Genomic DNA, 20957 nt, shown 5'->3' with positions numbered 1-20957 from the left:
CACCAGGGACCCTCCCAGCCATGCATGGCGCTGCTGACACCCCCCATCAATCCCCCATGGTGAGCCTGGTGACGGAGTTGCTGGAAGCCTCACGTTCTCTAGCAAGCAGCCCAGAAACACGGTGGGTGATTCGAGACCTGGTGCCATCTCAGTGGCAACCCGCCCTCTACCCCTGGCGCTTCCTATCTCTGCTCCACAGCCTCGATGTGGCCCCAGGAAGGCTGAGAAGGACCTCCCAACAGACGTTCCGGTGACCTGACATCCAGGAGCGACGCAGACACCTGGGAGCTCCTTGTTCCCCGACAGCTTGGATCAGGGAGGGGACCGACCTTCTCTACCGGCAAAGGACAGGGCCACCCGGGCTGCGGGACCGAGGAGGCGGGCACCAGCAAGGGGTGAGTGACGTGGGGCAGTCTGCCGAGCTCACCGCATCCAGCAGCTGTGACTCAGAACCAAAAGCTCAGGGACGGCAATGCACTGCCCTCCGGGGATGTGGGCACTGCACAGCTGCACGGCCCGCAGAAGCCCTCCCCCACCCCCTCCTTGTCCCATCTCTTGGCAGCCCACCCTGTGTCTCAGGGTCTGCCTGGGTCCGTGCTCTGGGGCATGGTCCCTACACACAAGCTGCCCCTGCTCCGCCAGGCTGACGTCCACCATGTCCTGACCCACCAGTAGCCAAGAGGCCACCGCCCGCGTCACAGTCACCCCTGTGGATGTCCTCCCAGCTCCATGACCCCTGTAGGCGTCTCAGTCCTTGCCTGAACCCAACTCCAGAGCATCACCCAGGCCCAGAGGCCACCTCCCAAATAAGGGAGAGCCTAGGGACTATTGCCTGGAAGGGCCCGGGCCCACCAAGAAGCCATGGACAATGCTGGGGTTTGCAGAGCAGGCCTGCCCTGCCCTGGGTCAGACAGGGAGCCTGTGCCCCGCACCTGTGTCTGCACAGAGCCCAAGAACGCAGAAAGCCGGGAAGCACCACAGTGCAGGCGCCACATTTGCCCCAGAGCAGCGCTGGTCTGAGGGCTGGGCACAGGCTGACCCCCAGCTAGGAGGCGGCCTCAGGCTCCCAAAGCACTGCCCGGCCCAGGGTGATTGCAGCAGCCTGAGAAGCCAAGGCCGCCTCCTTCCTGGGTGTCTGCAGGAGAGACTCCACCCTGGGGGCCTTCCCCAGCCTACTGGAGGCCATAAACCAAGAGGGATGGGAGAGGAAGCCTCAGCGCTGAGCGACTCCCAGACCCCATGCTGACCCTGCCCGGGAGCTGGCCGGGGTGATGTGCACACTGTGACTTCAGCCCAAATGATCACCTGAAATCATCAACATCCAGGTGAGTCCTTGTTCCCCAAGGTACAATGGCCACAGACGACGGGCCTGTGGGCTGGGCATGGTGAGAGGCGTCAGACGAGAGCCCCGTGGGGACACCGCACCTCCACTAACACCGGCACCGTCCACCCCGTGAGGACGCCGTGGGGACGCCGCACCTCCGCTAACACCGGCACCGTCCACCCCGTGAGGACGCCGTGGGGACGCCGCACCTCCGCTAACACCGGCACTGCCTGCCTGTTTTTCTTCTCTGTATTACGGTGACATATAACATTTACTACAGTGGTCACGGGTCGGAGTAGTCCGTGGCATGAACTCCATCCACGCCGCTGTGCAGCCATCACCGCATCCATCCCCAGAACGCCTCATCTCCCAGCCGGAAGCTCTGACCCCAGGAACACCAGCTCCCTCCCCCGCCCCGGCCGCGCACCCACCGTGCTACCTGCTGTCTGTGAATGTGGCTCCGCTAGCGGCCTCCTGCGGGTGGAATCACACAGGATCTGCCTTTCAGTACCTGGCTCGTTTCAGTCAGCACAGTGTCTGTTATGGACCAAACGTGTCCCCCCCAAATTCCTACATGGAAGCCGTGACCCCCAGCGTGACTAAATTTGGAGATAGGCCTGTGAGGAGTAATTAAGGTGAGACGAGTTCTTAGGCCAGGCGTGGAGGCTCACACCTGTCATCCCAACACTTCGGGACGCCAGAGCAGGAGGACTGCTTGAGCCCAGGAGTTCAAGACCATCCTGTGCAACACAGTAAGACCCCATTTCTAAAAAAATACAAAAATTGGCCAAGCCTGGTGGTGTGGGCCTGGGGTCCCAGCGACTCAGGAGGCTGAGGTGGGAGGACTGCTTCAAGCCTGGGAGTCCCGGGCTGTAGTGAGCTGGACTGGGCCGCCGCACCCCACCTGGGTGACAGAGCCAGACCCTGTCTCAAAAAATTCAAGAAACTAAAAAACAATGAAATGAGGTGTTGGGGCAGGGCCCTACGCAGCCGCTATCCCCACGAAGAGACCCCGGGATGCCCATACACAGAGGAGTGACCCAGAGGATACGGAGGAGGCAGCATCTGCACCTAGGGGGACTCAGGAGCCTCAGCCCCCAGAAGTGAGAGAGAATCGGGTGCTGCTGCTTGGGGTGTGGTTTTGGTTTTGGTTTGGTTTGAGATAGGGCCTCACTCTCGCCCAGGCTGGAGTGCTCGACTCACTGCAACCTCCAACTCCTGGGCTCAAGCAATTCTCCTGCCTCAGCCTCCCAAAGTGCTGGAACCACAGGTGTGAGCTACTATGCCCAACCAAAACTTCCTCATTCATTCATTTATTTAGAGATGGAGTCTCGTTCTGTGTCACCCAGGCTGGAGCACAGTGGCATGATCTTGGTTCACTACAACATCCACCTCCCGGCTTCAAGCGATTCTCCTGCCTCAGTTTCCTGAGTAGCCGGGACTACAGGCACGTGCCACCACGCCTGGCTAATATTTTGCATTTTTAGTAGAGATGGGGTTTCACTATGTTGGCCAGGCTGGTCCCGAACTCCTGACCTCGTGATCCGCCCTCCTTGGCCTCTCAAAGTGCTTGGATTACAGGTGTGAGCCACCGCACCAGGCAAGTTCTGCTGTTTAAATGGCCCCATCTGCCTCCTTCCCTCGTAGCCCAAGGAAAGTAACACAGATGGGCTCCAAAGGGCCCCTCTTATTTCCCTGAGCAGAAAACGGCAGGAGGTTTTGGCTTTGTTGTTTCCAAGGTATAACACGAATGTTCCAAACAGACAAACATGGGGGTACCAGGGGAGAGCTAATTCTGTCACAAGCAGATGTTAACCAGACGGCTTTGTGAGCCCAGCCAGAGTGGGAGGGACCAAGGATGCACGAGCGCAGCCCTAACGCAATGTCGCACCGGCAGGCACGAGGGCCGCGGGGAGCCTTGGGGCCTGTACCTGCTTGCTGTCCTGCTCGCTGCCCTTCGGGCCGCCCTCGGCCGGCGAGTCTCTCCGCTTGGCCTGCAGCTTAAAAAAGAGTCATGTGAAGAAAAAGCAGAGAGGAAATGTGAATTAAAAATATACATATTCAGGCTGGGCACAGTGGCAGCACTTTGGGAGGCTGAGGCGGGTGGATCATCTGAGGTCAGGAGTTTGAGACCAGCCTGGCCAATGAAAATCTGTCTCTACTAAAAATACCAAAAATAGCCAGGCACAGTAGCACATGCCTGTAGTTTCAGCTACTCGAGAAGCGGAGGCAAAAGAATCACTTGAACCCAGGAGGTGGAGGTTACAGTGAGCCGAGATGGCACCATTGCACTCCAGCCTGGGCAACAAGAGTGAAACTCCGTCTCAAAAAATAAAATTAAAAATTAAAAAAAAAAGGGAATTGCTTGAACCCGGGAGGTAGAGGCTGCAGTGAGCCAAGGTCGTACCACTGCACTCCAGCCTGGGTGATAAAGTGAGACTCCGTCTCCAAAAAAAACAAAAAAAAAACAAAAAAAACCACACACACGCATATGTATATATATACACACCTACCCAGCAGTACTTCTGGTTCCTAAAGATATGTATACACACACACACACACAAGCGCGCGCGCGCGCAGATGTAAGCTCTGCTCAGAATTTAGACAAATGCTTTTTTCTTTTTTGAGACAGGATTTCACTGGCTCCCAGGCTGGAGCATGGTGGTGTGACCTCCCTGGCTAAAGCAATCCTCCTGTCTCAGCCTGCCAAGAAGCTGGAAGCACAGGCATTTGCCAGTGGACCCAGTTAATTTTTCAAAGCTTTCTGTAGAGACAGGGTCTCGTTTTGTTGCCCAGGCTGGTCTTGAACTCCTGACCTCAAGCGATTGTCCCACCTCAGCCTCCTAAAGTACTTGGTTTACAGGCGTGAGCCACTGCAATTGGCCAAGGATGCCAAATCTTGAAGGTTTCATGAAACAGAAGAGACGTCTGAATCTGCTGGCTCCCTGTCGGTTCTCCTAAGTTCCATTTCTTTTCTTTTCTTTTTTTTTTTTCCCGGAGACAGTCTCCCTCTGTCGTCCAGGCTGGAGTGCAGTGGCGCAATCTCAGCTCACTGTAACCTCCTCCTACTGGGTTCAAGCGATTCTCCTGCCTCAGCCTCTGGAGTAGCTGGGACCGCAGGCACGCACCACCACACCTGGCTAATTTTTGTATTTTTAATAGAGATGGTGGTTTCACCATGTTGGCCTGGCTGGTCTCAAACTCCTGACCTCAGGTGATCCACCCGCCTTGGCCTCCCAACGTGCTGGAATTACAGGCATGGGCCACCGCGCCCGGCCCTGAGTTCCATTTCTTACATTTAAACGTGGCTCTCTGACCTTGGGTTGGTCTGTGTGAAGGCGGGTGCCAGCTCTAGAATCCCCGAACCAACCACAGCGTCAAACCCCAGACCGAGCCATGGGCCTAAGGCAGAGGCTCACGTGAAGCTCTAAGACACACACGAGGGGTCAGAGCGTCCCACCCCACAACATGCCACTCTCTGGGAAAAAGATTATTTCGAGTTGAAAGCAGCTGAGAAACAGCAGACGCAGGAACCGCTCTCCGCTCCCTTCCTGCCTCGAAGCCGGGCGTGAATTCCCTGTGAAGGTGCCCTCTCCCCTCTCCACACCAGGAAGAGGCTGCGTAACCACCCTCACTGAAGTTACTCTTATCTTCTGCCAGTCTCCCCCAGAGCCTTACCTTCCTAGGAGCCCAACCCCCCTTCCCCCCTCTTTTTTTTGAAAGAGTCTCGCTCTGTCACCAGACTGGAGTGAACTGGCGGGATCTCAGCTCACCACAACCTCCGTCTCCTGGGTTCAAGCAATTCTCCTGCCTCAGCCTCCTGAGTAGCTGGGATTACAGGCATCCACCACCACACCCAGTTAATTTTTGTATTTTTAGGATAGACAGGGTTTCACCATGTTGGTCAGGCTGGTCTTGAACTCCTCACCTCAGGTGATCCGCCCGCCTCAGCCTCCCGAAGTGCTGGGATGACAGGCATGAGCCACCGCCCCTGGCCTAGTGGCAAGGATTTTCTAGACTCTTCTAGAAGAGCCACAAACTCCACAGACTGCCTGCGACCACACTGCTGAAAACTCATATCCATCCACATCCCTAACAGTTCAATTAAACCAAAGGACACTTGGTATTGTCCCGGGAACACCGTTCACTTACGTTTCCCGGCGGGCCGCTGCCCGTGGAGGCAGGACTCGTGAGGTGGAGGTCGCGGCAGCCCCAGTCATTCACCATCCCCAGGCTCTCTGCAAGGACAGGGGAGCAGCAGGCTCTGAGGGCCACTGGTGGGTGACAGGAACACGCAGTCTCTGCACCACACGTCAGGGCCGAGCGTGCACGGCCTTGTCACAATCATCCCTCAGGGGTGCAGCAGAGGACGGCCGGGCAATGACAGGGGACGCTCAGGCCTTAGACCAGTGTTTCATGTTTTTACCACGAAAAGCAATGTTTAAAATGTGAACAAGAGCTGCCCTCCCTACTAAAATCAAAAACAAAGGGAAATTGGAGCTTGCGACCACAGGCAGAAAACCCAGAGCCCAAACCCCAGATGCGAGGAGGCGGCCGCGGGTTCCCACTGGGGCTTGTTTCTGCTGCTGGGAACTCATTAGGGACCACGCGATCGCCAAAGCTAAGCCCTCATCCTCTGGACAGCGGACGGCTCTGGAAAGCAAGGGCTCAGCCCGAGCCACCCTTGCGCGAGGGTCTCTGCTGTCTCCCCGGGGGAGCTGGGGTGGGCAGACCCCTCTCTCCACAAGGGTGGTGCTGCTCCTGGGTGGGCGCCCGGCAAGATGGCAGTCTCAGGGCAAGGCCCAGGCAGCGGGGGTAGAAGGACCCAGCTTGGATGCCCAAGAGGCAGGTGGAGGCGCCAGCCGGCCCACACCAGGACTCAGCCTCCACGCTCGGGGCCCCATCGTGCCTGGAGACACGGTCCCTGCAGGTTCCACCTGGCCTGGCCCACGCCAGCGTGGAGGGAACCCAGCCTCATGTGGCACAAACACCCCAGGGAGCCTCCATGGGCACGTCAGGGACCCCCCACCCCCAACCACAGTGCTGAGCTCCCGCCCGTCTTCCAGGCCCTTGTGGCCAGCTCCGGGTCATCAGTAACTCCAGTGAGGGCCTGCAGAGCCGCAGAACCTGCTCAGGTGAAGCTGCCACAGGGACGGTCACTCACTCTCAATGTGTGCAAAGGCGCAGAAGGGGCCGCGAGGGCAGTACCCGGTTTGGCGCATGTCGTTGCATTTCGTAGATTTGTAGATCTGGGGGAAAAAAATGAAATGAAGACGCTTGATTGGATACGGGATCCTGTGGAAAGATCACAGCTGGCATCATCCCAAGGTAGAGGATGAAGCTCTAAGTCATAACAAGACAACCCTGAAAAGGGGGGTGTGGGCCCTGCCCTCCTCCACTGTGTGCCCTTGGTCCCCACATCCCTCCTCTCTGCACAGCCGACCCACAGGGAACAGGCACACCTGTGGGCCATTCCCACAGCATCTGCCCTCCAGTCACGGGCAAGGTCATTTCCCTGCTGATCTTCTCTGAAAGATGCACCAAATTCAGAGTCTGGTATGCAGCAGGTGCCTAATAAGCGCCTATTAAAAGAAGCGCGTGTCTCTGTTCCCTGACCAGACCCACTGACACTTCACCTAGGGTGACAGCCCCTCTCATGGGTCAACAACGCTTAAGACCCAGCAAGGGACAGACCGGCCTGGAAGCCCCCAGTCCGCCTTCAGAGGGCCTGGCCCAGCCCCTCCTGCTCCGCAGCTCTCCAGGAAGGACACAGCAACTGGCACACCTGGCCCCCAGTGCCCACACCTGCCTGGGTCCCAGCAGGAAGCCTCTCTCCTGCCCTCCAGCCTGGCCCCACCCCACGGCTCTCCCACCACGAGGCACCTGTGGGGGCTCGTTCGCTTGTTCATTTTGTTTTTTGAGAGAGTCTCGCTCTGTTGCCCAGGCTGGAGTGCAGTGGCATGATCTCAACTCAATGCAACGTCCATCTCCCAAGTTCAAGTGATTCTCCTGCCTCAGCCTCCCAAGTAGCGGGATTACAATCACGTGCCGCAATGTCTGGCTAATTTTTTTTTTTTTTTTTTGAGACAGAGTCGTTCATCCCCAGGCTGGAGTGCAGTGGCGTGATCTCGGCTCACGCACCAGCTCCGCCTCTGGGGTTAGCATTCTCCTGCCTCAGCTTCCCGGTAGCTGGGGCTACAACTCCCGCCACCACGCCTGCCAGCTCGTGCATGTTTTGGCTAGAGAGTTTCATCGTGTTAGCCAGGATGGTCTGCCGATCTCCTGACCTCGTGATCCACCTGCCTCGGCCTCCCAAAGTGCTGGGATTACAGAGGCAGGCCACAGCCCGGCAGCCCTGGCTAATTTTTGTAGTTTAGTAGGGCGGGTTTCACCAAGTTGGCCAGGCTGGTTTCAAACTCCTGACCTCAGGTGATCTATCCCACCTCAGTCCCCAAAGTGCTGGGATTACAAGCATGAGCCACTGTGCCCGGCCTGTTCATTTTTGGGGGAAGGGAGTCTGGCTCATCGCAGGCTGGAGTACAATGGAGTGCCATCTTGGCTTGCAACCTCTGCCTCCTGGATTCAAGTGATTCTCCTGCCTCAGCCTCCTGAGTAGCTGGGATACAGAGTACCACCATTCCAGCTGATTTTTGTATTTTTAGTAGAGACGGGGTTCACCATGTTGGCCAGGCTGGTCTCAAACTCCTGACCTCAAGTGATCCGCCTGCCTCGGCCTCCTACTGAGTGCTGGGCGTGGAGTGTGAGCCACTGTGCCTGGCCTGCCGTTTTAAATACAAATCTGAGTATGATCCTTAGCAGCTTCACACAGCTGGGTGGACCATCCATACCCTGCGCTTCTAGTGAGCTGGGCTGGCTCCAGCTCAGGTGGCCCCCTTCAGCCCCAGGAACTTCCTGCCTGGGAAGAGTTCTTGTTCGCCTGGGGCAGGGCCCAGGTGGGAGGGTTTATGTCACTCAGGATTTACAGGCTGACTGTGAGCCCATGTGTGCCAGCTCCTCCGGTGGAGACTGGGGTCACAGCCAGGCCCGCAATGACTGAACCTAGAAAGGCTCCGGTGCCCGGACTCCCGACAGGCCCCTGGTGGCACCGCTGAGTGTGTGGTCACCGACACCCAAAAGGCATGATGTGTGTCCGTGACGACATGCGTCAAGAAAAGACAGGAAGCAGCGCCTGGTCCCTCCCAGCCCCTGCGCGCCTCCCCCTTGGCTGAGGTTTTCACGTTTTTTAGACAGAGTCTTGCTCTGTCCCCGCTGGAGTACAGTGGCGCGTCCGATTGCTGCGTACCTCTGCCTCCTGGGTTCAAGTGATCCTCGCACCTCGGCCTCCGGAATAGCTGGGATTACAGACGCACACCACTACACCCAGCGAATTTTTGTATTTGTAGTGGAGACATGTTGACCAGGCTGGTTTCAAACCTCCTGACCTCGTGGGCGCGCCTAAACTCCCAAAGTGCTGGGATTGGTGTGATCCCAGTGCCCAGCCCTCAATAATGGCATATATGTGTGTGTGTGTGTGTATATATATATATATATATATTTTTTTTTTTTTTTTTCTTGAGGCTGGGTCTCGTTCTGTGACCCAGGCTGGAGTATAGTGGCATGATCTCGGCTCACTGTAAGCTCCGCCTCCCAAGTTCACGCCATTCTCCTGCCTCAGCCTCCTGAGTAGCTGGGACTATAGGCATCCGCCACCACGCCCGGCTAATTTTTTGTATTTTCAGTAGAGACAGGGTTTCGCCAGGATGGTCTCGATCTCCTGACCTAGTGATCTGCCTGCCTCGGCCTCCCAAAGTGCTGTGATTACAGGCGTGAGCTACTGCGCCCGGCCCTGAATATGTATGTTTTTAATTGACATTTTCTCCCTGCTTTTTTCCCACGATTCTTTTCTGTTGCAGGCCAAGCGGAGACTCGCCAGCTGATGCAGCCTGAAGGCCAGCAAGCAAGACAGAAAGCAGGTACAGCCCTCACGCGCCCCCAGGCTTCCCGCCCCGCGCCAGCCCTCAGCCAAGGTTAATCACTGTTCTTTCTGTGTGATGAGCCACGCTGTGAAACCCTCGGCTTCTCGGGACCTTCCAGCAATCCCTGCACCTGGTGGGCCGGAGGGACGTACCTCGGGATGGAACTGCTGCTCTGTGCGGGAGTGGCAATACTGGCAGCCGTCACCGCCGTCGCAGCGTGCGGGCTCCCCCCACTCATCCCCGTGCTTCACGCTGGGGCAGGGCGTGGACCTGGGGATGAGGAGGTGTGAGGGGGACACGGAGGACTTGGCTCCCCAACTCATCCTGTGCTGCTGAGGTAGAGGCGTGGACAGGGATAGGAGGGTCAGGGGGACTGCAGGAGGACTTGGCTCCCCACTCATCCCCGTGCTTCACGCTGGGGCAGGGCGTGGGGATGAGGAGGTATCAGGGGATATGACACGGAGGACATGGCTGCCCCCGTGTGCCCAGAGGTGTCTGCCTCCCACCAGGAGGCCCTCAGGCCTAGGGCCCTGGAGTGACCGGCAACCCAGCTCTGCGCTCACGGACACGCAGGCCCGGCCACTGCCAGGATGGGGTCAGGAGCCCCAGGGCTGTTCTTCACGGAATTTAACTTGAGTCTGAGTCAGAGCCACCCTCACGGACGTGGAGAACGCAGGGGAGATGCAGCCGAACTTCCTTGGGGCAGTGAGGCTGGGCACCCGGACAGCACGGGGCTGTCTCATCAACCTTCTATAATGTGCAAGTGAGAGTTCTGATCCCACGATTTAAAAATCCTCACCAATTTCAAATGACCTATGTTCCTACTGCAGTGAGCTGAAATGCACCACCGCACTCCAGCCTGGGCAACAGAGACTGTGTCTCATAAAAAACAAAATCCTCTACTCTTCGTGGCATTTCTAGCAGCTTTATTGTAACTGGCTTGGATTTATGGAAAACATAAGTGCCTGTTGAAGAAAAGAATTTTTCTTTGCTTTCCATGACGGGCGATGACAAAAACCTAGAGACTAATTTGTGGTTTGTTCTACAGTCGTTCAGGTCCCTCAACCTGGACGCTGCTCAGAGGGAGATGGAATGTGGCAAAACAAGGAGAGGGGTCCTTCCCATGGGGACACAGGCGCCCTCCAGGGCACATGAGGCAGCACCAGGTCATTCAGAAGAGGAGAGGGTGGCTCTCTGCTCAAAGGAAGAGTTGGACACAGACAGGGCCTCAGGGAGGCCAAGGCCATGGTCCAGTCATCTAGACACCCTGTGGGGTCTGTACCCCCCACCCCCATCTCAGGTGCAAATTGCAGACAGCAGGCAGGCCAGGCCAGGCACAACCAGAAGGCCGGGCTGGGGCAAGGAGGAGAAAGGGGCTTCAGAGGCAAGCAGGCTGCAAGGCGCCAAACCCACGGGCCAGACGCAGGGACGGTTGGGGCTCAGGCAGTGGAGGAAGGTCCTCTGTGCACCCTGGGCAGGGCGACCCTTGGGTTGTTGGCCGTGGGACTCAGCCTAAGGACCCGGTGTCCCAGCTGCCAGCTGTAAAGACGAGGTCGATCCCAGGTGACAACAACGTCAGAGTGCCTGGGGCTCAGGCGAGGAGACAGCACGCGGCCCACAGCCCGGAGAGCATGGCTGCGACCAGAGGCACAGGTGGGGCACACGGGGGTCCCTCCTGCAGTGCTCCGACCCCTTGCCTGGCAGAGGGGCCCCGGTAGGGGACTGCATGGGAGCCACTGAGCACGGGTGGGGAGGCCCGTCCCCGGGACAGACGCGTGGGCCTCCATGACGCCTCCCACAGCCACTGTGCTTGGAGATGCCCTCCCCTCCCGGGGATGATGGTGCCACAAGGGCAGCCCTCCCATGAGAACCCGGGGTGGGCAGTGCGGGCCACGGGCCAGGAAGGACGCCCACCAGCCGGGGTCCTCTGAGCACGGTCCCGCAGGCTCACCTGTACTGGAACCGCCGGGGGTTGCGCCGCCTGTCCCGGCTGTTGTGGTAGTGCGGGCACGCGTAGCCCTGGCGACACAGGCGCGGTGGCTTCGGGCACTGCTCTGTCTTGTAGCTACCCAGCACGAAGTTGGCGTCTGAAAAATGGGCCACATGGTGCCTGAGCTGCGTGACTGGAGGCTGGGCACAGGAGACCGAAGGTGGGAGGACCCGGCTGTCCCCCAACGGAAGGAGCTGCAGGAGCACTCGGGCAGCGCAGACACGCGCCACGGCACCCGCGGACCTCAAAGACTCACGCTCCGTGAGGGAAGCCGGGCCCACAGGCCACGTGGTGTGATTCTGTTTATGTGAAAACAAATGCCCAGAACTAGGGAACCCACAGAGACGGAGTGGAGCTGAGACCACTGGGGGTGGGACGGAGTCCTGCTGTGGGTATGTGGCTTCCTTGATGGGGGATAAAAACGTTCTCCAACTAGACAAAGGAGATGGTTGCACAGCTTTGTGAATATGCTAAAAAACAGAGAAACGCACACCCTGAAATGCTGCACGTTGAGTCTCATGCACACCACAGCCTCTGGGTGACAAGCACACCTCAATGTGGGTTCACTGCTGGTAACAAGCGTACCTCGCAGTGCAGGAGGTTCATGGCAGGAGAGGCTGAGGGGGCAGGGGGCGTCTGGGAAATCTATTTTTCTACTCCGTTTTGCTGTGAACCGAAAACTGCTCTAAAAAATAAAGCCTAGTTTTAGAAGTCATTCACTGGGCCGGATGTGGTGGCTCACGCCTGTAATCCCAGCATTTTGGGAGGCCGAGGTAGGTGGATCACAAGGTCAGGAGTTCAAGAGCAGCCTGGCCAACACGGTGAAACCCTGTCTCTACTAAAAATAAAAAATTAGCCGGGCGTGATGGTGGTGCCTGCCTGTAGTCCCAGCTACTCAGGAGGCTGAGGCAGGACAATGACGTGAACCTGGGAGGCAGAGCTTGCAGTGAGCTGAGATCGCACCACTGCACTCCAGCCTGGGCAGCAGAGAGACTCCGTCTCAAAAAAAAAAAAAAAAATTGCTGCCATACGAAGCGTCCAGAATAGGCAAATTCACAGAGCTGGGATGCAGGCCAGTGGTGCAGGGCCAGTGAGGGGACGGGGAAGAAGTGCTCACAAGCAGGGGGTTCCTTTCGCAGGGATGGAACGTTCTGGAACTAGAGAGAAGTGGCAGCTGCACAACACTGCAAAAATGGTGCATTTTATGTTACATGCATTTTACCACTTTTTTGTTTTTTTTTGAGACAGAGTCTCTGTCGCCCACGCTAGAATGCAGTGGTGTGATCTTGGCTCACTGCAACCTTTACCTCTCGGGTTCAAGAGATTCTCCAGCCTCAAACTCCCAAGTAGCTGGGACTACAGGCGCCCACCACCACAACCGGCTAATTTTTTGTATTTTTAGTAGAGATGGGGTTTCACCATGTTGGCCAGGCTGGCCTCAAACTACTGACCTCAAGTGATCCACCCACCTCAGCCTCCCAAAGTGATGAGATTACAGGCATGAGCCAGTGCCCCCGGCCTTACCACATTTTTTTTCAAATCGAACTCTCCCCTGCATGTAACCTCGTCTGTGTGCCAGCCAGGAATGCACGTCCCCCAGCCCCGAGGGACAGCCCTCTGGTCCATGCATTTCCAGGCAAGCCCAGGGATTTGAAAGCTGCTGTCTAGAGCACCACCCCAGAGAGGCGCAGGGCTGGGGGCTCTGCTGGGCTTCCTGGGTGGGTGTGTGGTGGGCTGGGGGCTCTGCTGGGCATCCTGGTGGGCACCCCGGCTCTGGGACATGACGCCCCACAAGTTCCGGGGGAGTTGTGCTACTACCCCCTCGGCCACTTGGTCAATAGCTGACCCCACTGAGATGCCAGTTGCTGCAGAGATTCAGAGCAGGTGTGGGGAAGGCACCTGGGCCCAAATCCTACTCAGCACCCACCCACTGTGGGGGAGGGGTTGGTAATGGACTCCATGAGCCTCAGTTTCCCCGTCTGATCACCTTACACATAAACTGAAAAGCATGGAGAACCGAGTGGCCCAAGCTGTTCTTGCGCTGTGCCCGCCCCCCCCACCGCCCTCAGCTGCGGCCGTGGAGTTACCTTGCCACCGGGGGTCCTCGCTCAGGATCTTCTCAATCATGGCCTGGCTGGCCAAGACCCCAGGCTGCAGATCCGGGACCCCTTCCCCGCTGCCCAGCTGGCCGTTCTGCAAGGCTTCCTGAGCCTGCAGCTCCCTGCAAGCCGAGGACACAGTGGTCACGGCTCTGTGTCTGGAGCCTCCAAAGCTGAGACGAGGTCACTGGAGGGCAGGCTCCCCTCCCACCACTGCACAGAGAGGCTGCAGCCGAACGTTCAGGACGGCGTCTAGTGTGTAGGTGCTCCCCTGTCCTGGCCCACAGTCCTCATCCAAATCCCAACCACTTCACTTTGTTTGCTTTGTTTTATCTGAGACAGGGTCTGGCTCTGCCCCCAGGCTGCAGTGCAGTGACGCAACCACGGCTCACTGCGGCCTCCACCCCCCGGGCTCAAGCACTCCTCCCACCTTGGCCCCCCAGAGCACTGGGATTACATGTATGAGCCACTGCACTCGGCCCAACCCACGTAAGAGCGGAGTCTTCTTTGGGCAGGATTTGCTTTCCTGCAGCCCCAGACTGTGTGCTGAGTTCGTTCTCCCGAAAGTAGTGCCTCACAGCCTCAACCCCACTGAGCTGCCCGCCGGACCCAGAGAAGAAACACCCAGTGAGCAGAGGTGAGGGACTGTCTCATTAGAAGCCAACATCCAGGGAGGCCGAGCGGGCGGATCACAAGGTCAGGAGATCGAGACCACGGGTGAAACCTCTTCTCTACTAAAATACAAAATTAGTCAAGGCTGGGTTGTGGCCGTAGTCCCAGCTACTCGGGAGGCTGAGGCAGGAGGAACAAGTGGAACCCGGAGGCAGAAAGCAGGTGAGCTGAGATCCGCCACTGCACTCCAGCTCAAAGGCCACAGGAGCCAGACTCAGTCTCAAAAAAAAAAAAAAAAAAAAAAAGAAATAACATCCAGTGGTTGGCGCTGGGTGGCTCGACGCCTGTAATCCCAGCACTTTGGGAGGCCGAGATGGGCGGATCAATTTAGGTCAGGAGACGCAGACCCTGGCTAACACAGGAAACCCTCGCCTCTACTAAAAAATACAAAAAAATTAGCCGGGCGGGTGTGGCGGCGCCAGGTCCCAGCTACTCGGGAGGCTGAGGCGGAGAATGGCGTGAACCCAGGAGGGCGGAGCTTGCAGTGAGCTGAGATCTGGCCACTGCACTCCAGCCTGGGCGGCAGAGCCAGACTCTGTCTCAAAAAAAAAAAGAAATAACATCCAGTGCCAGGCGCCGTGGCTCACGCCTGCAATCCCAGCACTTTGGGAGGGCGGTAGGCGTGGCAGATCACGCAGGGTCAGGAGATCCAGACCATCCTGGCTAACACGGTGAAACCCTCGCCTCTACCAAAAATACAAAACAAAACCCCAGCGGGTGGCGGGCTTCAGTCCCAGCTACCGGGAGGCTGAGGCAAGAGAGAATGGTGTGAACCTGGGAGGCGGAGTTGCAGTGAGCCGAGATCACGCCCCACTGCACTCCAGCCTGGGTGACAGAGCGCAGATTCCGCTCCACAAAACAAAAAGGAAAAGAAAAAAAGAAAGAAGTAACATCAAAGGCTGGGCCTGCTAGCTCACACCTATAATCCCAGCACTCTGGGAGGCTGGGAGGTGGGAGGATCACTTGAGGTCAGGAGTTCGAGACCGGCCTGGCCAACATGGTGAAACCCCGCTCTACTAAAAATACAAAACTTAGCTGGGCCGGCACCTGTAATCCCAGCTACTCAAGAGGCTGAGATAGGAGAATCACTTGAACCTGGGAGGCAGAGGTTACAGTGAGCTGAGATCGTGCCACTGAACTCCAGCCTGGGCGACAGAGAGAGACTCTGCCTCAAAAAAAAAAAAAAAAAAAAAAAGGCCCAAGGAGGTGGCCTACACCTGTAATCCCAGCCCTTTGGGAGGCCAAGGCAGGCAGATCACGCAGGTTGAAGAGATCGAGACCATCCTGACCAACATGGTGAAATCTGGTCTCTACTAAACGTACAAAAAAAAAAAAAAAAAATTAGCTGGGTGTGGTGGCGGGCGCCTGTAGTCCCAGCTACTCGGGAGGCGGAGGTAGGAGAATGGCATGAACTCCAGGAGGCGGAGTTGCAGTGAGCTGGAGATTGCCACTGCACTCCAGCCTGGGCAACACAGCAAGACTCCGTCTCAAAAAAAAAAAAAGAGGACAAACATCCAGACTCAGAAACAAATTCTGGAAGAGAGAGATTTGGGCCAGCAGAGCCTGCAGGAGCAGGCAGGCAAGCCGCTGGCTGAGTGCCCACCGTGGATGCTCACTCACCTGACGTCACACACGGGCGGCCGCAGGTCCAGGGGGCCGTGCGCGAAGGCACAGTGCAGCCCGTTCTTCACGCAGTGGCCACGCGCATCCGTCTCGTGGATGCAGGTTCCCGTCTTGTAGTAACGCAGGTGGTATTTGCGTTCCGTGTCCCCTGTTGTCCGGTGCAGGTAGGGACACCTGGGGAGCAGAGGGGCACATAATGCCTGGTTCTCATGGACCCAGAGGCAGCCCTACTAAGCTCCCTGGGTCCACACCCCATCAGCACATGGCAAGCAGTGAATTCCCTTCCCTTCTCCCAGATTCCTGTTCTGCTCAGGACAGACACACTGAACACAGCACCTGTTCCCAAAGGTACACAGACCACCGCAAACCCCCAACCAGTCAAACACAGACCACCGCAAACCCCCAGTGAGCCAAACACAGCAGGAAACACAACACTGAATTTCCACAAAGCTCATCCTTCCTAATGTTCCAAATAAACTTTTAAACCTGTGTAGGAATGAGAGTTCACGCCCTGCACACAGGCTGCATCACCTTCCTGACCAGTCACTGGCACAAAGTAGGGGCCCTTCCTGCCCAGTGTCCTGCTGCTTTCAGGGACCCCAGGAGGGACGTAGGGGAGGGGATAAGCACAGGCCCCTGGACGCGGCTGGGGGAGACGAGGGGCATGGGCAGAAGAGGAGGCAGATGGCGTGGTGGGGAGCACAGGTGAGGCAGCGTCACCATCCCATGGGCCACCTGCAGGCCCAGAGCCACGCTCCTGGGGAGTCACAGGCGGCTCCTGGAGCAGGACGGGGAGCAGCGGGGAGGGGAAGCAGCTGCCAAGGCCCAAGTCATAGGCAGGCAGCAGCAACGGAGACACGGAGACGACACAAACCGCTCCAGCATTCCTGGGCACCTCCAGGTAGGTCACTCCAGAAGGAGGCAAGGGGACACACAGAGGACCCTGAGTCGTCAATGGTGCCGAGCCCCGACTGGTCACAGAATCACCCTGAGTGGCCTGAGGGCCAAGGCAGAGGATGACAGGGGCCATCACTGCAGGTCCCCAAATGTAAAGACTCAAACCTTCACCTCCAGCTCCAGCTGGAGAGCTCCGTGAGGGCCCCGCCCACCTCGCTGTGCACAGGGCTGCAGCCTGGACACTAGGAGCTCCGGCCAGGGATGGCTGGGGACCAAGAGCGATTCAGCAACACCAGGTCCAGCCCCATCCTCTAAGGTCAGGAAATAGAGACACAGAGTTCAGAGAGCCCAACCCAGGCTCCACGGGCACCTGTGATGTGCCAGACACTGAAAGCTGAGGGGGACAGAGGCAGAAGAAGGGGTGCCAACTGGCTCTCAGGGTCCCCAGGAGCCAGCCAAGCAGAAGTCAAATTCGAACGCTACCCTGGTACCCAGCGATCCTGCTCCTAAGTACACATCCAAAAAACCCAAAGGCAAGGTCTTCAGGCGACACCTGCACACCCATGTTCACAGCAGCGTCAATCGCAAGAGCCAAGGGGGGAAACCACTGAAGTGGGCGCCAATGGAGCCAGTAAGGAAAGTGTGGGCTTCTGTCCACACAACGGGGCAAACGTGGGCTTCTGTCCACACAATGGGGTATTTTTCAGCCTTGGAAGGGCTGGCACACTGGCTGACATCTGTAACCTCAGCACTTTGGGAGACAGAGATAAGAGAATTGCTTGAGGCTAGGGGTTCAAGACTAGCCTGGGCAACATAGTGAGTCCCTATCTCTACAAAAAATTTAAAAATTAGCCCAGCGTGGCGGTGGACACCTGTGGTCCCAGCGACTTGGGAGGCTGAGGAGGGAGGATCGCTTAAGCCCAAAAGGCCGAGGCTGCAGTGAGTCGTGATTGTGCCACCGCACTTCAGCATGGGCAACAGAGCAAGACCCTGTCTCACAAAAAAAAAAAAAAAAGGAGAGGAAGGAAGGGAGGGAGAGAGAGGTGGGGAGGGAGAAAGAAAGGAAGGAAGGAAGGCAGCCAGCCAGCCAGCTGGGTACAGTGGTTCATGCCTGTAATCCCAGCACTTTGGGAGGACGAGGTGGGTGGATCACGAGGTCAGGAGTTCAAGACCAGCCTCGCCAGGATGGTGAAACCATCTCTACTAAAAATACAAAATTAGCCGGATATGACAGCAGGTGCCTGTAATCCCAGCTACTCGAGAGGCTGAGGCAGAGAAGCACTTGAACCCGGGAGGCGGGGGTCGCAGTCAGCCGAGATCGTGCCACTGTACTCCAACCTGGGCGACAAGAGCAAAAGTCTGTCAAAAAAAAAAAAAAAAAAGAAAGAAAAGAAAAACTGGAAGAAGTTTTAGGAAAATGCCTTACTCTACGGACACCTAGGAGTGAGAGGGAATACCTAAGAGAAAGCTCACAGATGCCCAAGGAGGGGACGCAGGAGCCCCCAGGGGTTGGGTGACACACATGGTTCTCAAACTCATCCGAGACAATCAGTGAGCAGAGCCACCAGATTACACCCAGTGCACGGGAACCGCTCTGCCTCACGCTCCAATGCCCTGGACCCACCGAGACCAGGGGATAGGAGGCAGCCAGATCCCGGAGTGTGAGAAGCTGCCCTTCCCTCAGGCAGCTCTTACCTGAACCCAAGGAGGGTGCACCAGACCCCCTTAACACATTCTCCAGACTGCGAGCCACGTGCATCAAAATCACCTGGGAGGCCTGTAGCCCACGCAGTCCCCCCAGCTGGCATGGACGAGGCCCATGGATCTGCACTGCCGGCTGGTTCCCAGGGAACGTGCGAGAACCACCGGGCTTAGGGGACAGGCAGCGTACATGACTCCCTTCCAGCTGAGGGGGCCCCAAAGCACAGCACAGAAACAGCTCGGGGGATGGGAGGAACAGGCGCACCCCCATGCCTGGCTATATTGGTTTTTGTTTTGTTTTGTTTTGTTTTGTTTTAGACGGGGTCTGGCTCTGTCACCCAGGCTATGGAGTGCAGTGGCATGATCTTGGCTCACTGCAAGCTCCGCCTCCCAGGTTCACGCCATTCTCCTGCCTCAGTCTATCAAGTAGCTGGGACTACAGGCGCCCACCAGCATACCTGGCTAATCTTTTTGTATTTTTAGTAGAGACGGGGTTTCACCATGTTAGCCAGGATGGTCTTGATCTCCTGACCTCGTGATCCACCCGCCTCGGCCTACCAAAGTGCTGCGATTACAGGCGTGAGCCACCGCGCCCCGCCGGTTTTTTTTTTTTTTTTTTTTTTTTTTTTTTTAGACAAGAGTCTCACTGTCACCCAGGCCAGAGTGCAGTGGCGCAATCTTGGCTCACTGCAATCTCCGCCTCCTGGGTTTAAGCGATTCTCCTGCCTCAGCCTCCCGAGTAGCTGGGATTACAGGCACCTGCCACCATGCCCAGCTAATTTATGTATATTTAGTAGAGATGGTGTTTCACCACGTCGACCAGGCTGGTCTTGAACTCCTGACCTCAGGTGATCCGCCTGCCTCAGCATCCCAAAGTGCTGGGGTTACAGGTGTGAATCACCAGGCCCGGCCTAATTTTTTGTAGAGACAGAATCTTGCTCTGTTTCCCATGCCGGTCCCAAACTCCTGGGCTCAAGCGATCCGCCTGCCTAGGCCTCCCAAAGTATTGGGACTGCAGATATGAGCCACTGTGCCCGGATGCCTCTGAGTTTTAAAAATTGCTTTCACGCCCCAGGCCAGCCCCGGGCTTTCTTCTCGCTCCCAAAGCCCAAGCTCATCATGAGATCAGTTTAAACAGCAACAGCCTACACACCCTGAAGTGAGTAAATCTTTTACCTACGCCTTAAGTCCTAAAGCATTCAACATTTTAAAATTAAATATTCCAATTGGATCTTTTAACAGATCAGACTCCTGGCCAGGCGCAGGGGCTCACGCCTGTCATCCCAGCACTTTGGAAGGCTGAGGCGGGTGGACCACCTGAGGTCAGGAGTTAAAGATCAGCCTGGCCAACATGGGGAAACCCCATCTCTACTAAAAATACAAAAAAAAAAAAAAGTTAGCTGGGCATGGTGGCGCATGCCTGTAATCCCAGCACTTTGGGAGGCCAAGGCGGGCAGATCATGAAGTCAGGAGACCGAGACCATCCTGGCTAACACGGTGAAACTCCATCTACTGAAAATACAAAAAATTAGCTGGGCATGGTGGCAGGCGCCTGTAGTCCCAGCTACTCCAGAGGCGGAGGCAGGAGAATGGCGTGAACCTGGGAAGCGGAGCTTGCAGTGAGCCAGGATTGCACCACTGCACTCCAGCCTGGGCGACAAAGCGAGATTCCATCTCAAAAAACAAAACAAAAAAAATGGATACTTGGAAAAGTTTCTCCTCCCACCAGTTCCTCACAGAATGCACAGTGGAGACCCAGCTAGGCACACCCTGGACCCATCCAGACAGGAGTTCTGCACCTGCTGGAGAACAGGGGCCTGGGGAGGTCCCACAGGGCAAGCGGGAAGTATCAGGTCCGCCAGGTGACACCACCAAACAGAGCTCTGGAAAGAAGACAGAGGCCAGGTGCAGTGGCTCATTCCTGTAATCCCAGCACTTTGGGAGGAGAGGTGGGTGGGTTACTTGAGCCCAGAAATTTGAAACCAGTAAGACCCCATCCCTATAAAAAATACAAAAATTCCACTGGCGTGGTGGTGTGCGCCTACGGTCCCAGCTACTCTGGAGTCTGAGGTGGGAGGATCACTTGAGCTCAAGAGATTGAGGTTGCAGTGAGCCAAGATCCAGCCTGGGCAACAGAGTGAGGCTCTGTCAAAAAAAAAAGACGACAAACCTGTGTGTCAACCTGGAAAAGCTGCACCACAGGAATGGGATGAGCCCGTTTTTTCCTGAGAACAAGAGACCCAGGGTGGCTGCAGGGCCACAGTGCAGGGGCGCTCTTCTGGGCAGGGGTGGGCTGGCAGATAGCCACTGGTTCTGTGGCTACACAGCTGCAGGCCACGTGGATTTTTTTTCCCCAATGAAAATGGGCCTAGAGGCTGGGCATGGTGCCTCACGCCTGTAATCCCAAGACTCTGGGAGGCCAAGACAGGTGGATCGCTTGAGTCCAGGAGTTGGAGACCAGCCTGTGCAACACAGCAAAATCCCATCTCTATTAAATTACAAGAAAAAAAAAATTTAGCTGGGGGTGGTGGCGCACTTGTGGTTCCCGGTACTTCGGAGGCTGAGGTGGGAGGATCAGCTGAGCCCGGGAGGCAGAGGTTGCCGTGAGCTGAGATCCGAGCCACTGCACTCCAGCTGGGGAGACAGAGCCAGACCCTGGCTCAAAAGAAAAACAA

The 20957-nt window shown here is 56.9% G+C and overlaps 1 protein-coding gene and 1 long non-coding RNA gene across 9 annotated transcripts in view; both read right to left on the bottom strand.

Annotated features, from left to right (window-relative positions):
* The window catches only part of UNKL (unk like zinc finger), a 49718-nt gene that overhangs the window by 21841 nt on the left and 6920 nt on the right, over positions 1-20957 (bottom strand). For 3 of the 8 annotated variants that reach the window (XM_031658617.1, XM_031658612.1, XM_031658614.1), the window contains 7 exons: positions 15682-15858; positions 13378-13511; positions 11252-11387; positions 9453-9570; positions 6489-6573; positions 5477-5562; positions 3256-3324 (listed from right to left, as the gene is read on the bottom strand). In XM_031658617.1, coding sequence (XP_031514477.1) covers positions 3256-3324; positions 5477-5562; positions 6489-6573; positions 9453-9570; positions 11252-11387; positions 13378-13511; positions 15682-15858 — 805 coding nt within the window. Of the gene's footprint in view, positions 1-3255; positions 3325-5476; positions 5563-6488; positions 6574-9452; positions 9571-10209; positions 10840-11251; positions 11388-13377; positions 13512-15681; positions 15859-20957 lie in introns of those variants that run through there. The other 5 variants (XM_031658619.1, XM_031658613.1, XM_031658616.1 and 2 more) reach the window with 4 other exon arrangements.
* Positions 836-2079, bottom strand: LOC116271343. The gene is made up of 2 exons (XR_004179910.1): positions 1534-2079; positions 836-1479 (listed from the first exon to the last, which is right to left on the bottom strand). It is a non-coding gene; the product is annotated as an uncharacterized LOC116271343 (long non-coding RNA).

The sequence above is a fragment of the Papio anubis genome, chromosome 18, assembly GCF_008728515.1.
Source record: "Papio anubis isolate 15944 chromosome 18, Panubis1.0, whole genome shotgun sequence".
Lineage (NCBI taxonomy): Eukaryota > Metazoa > Chordata > Mammalia > Primates > Cercopithecidae > Papio > Papio anubis.
The sequence above is the reverse complement of the archived record's forward strand: the minus strand, read 5'-3'. Positions and strand labels throughout refer to the sequence as shown.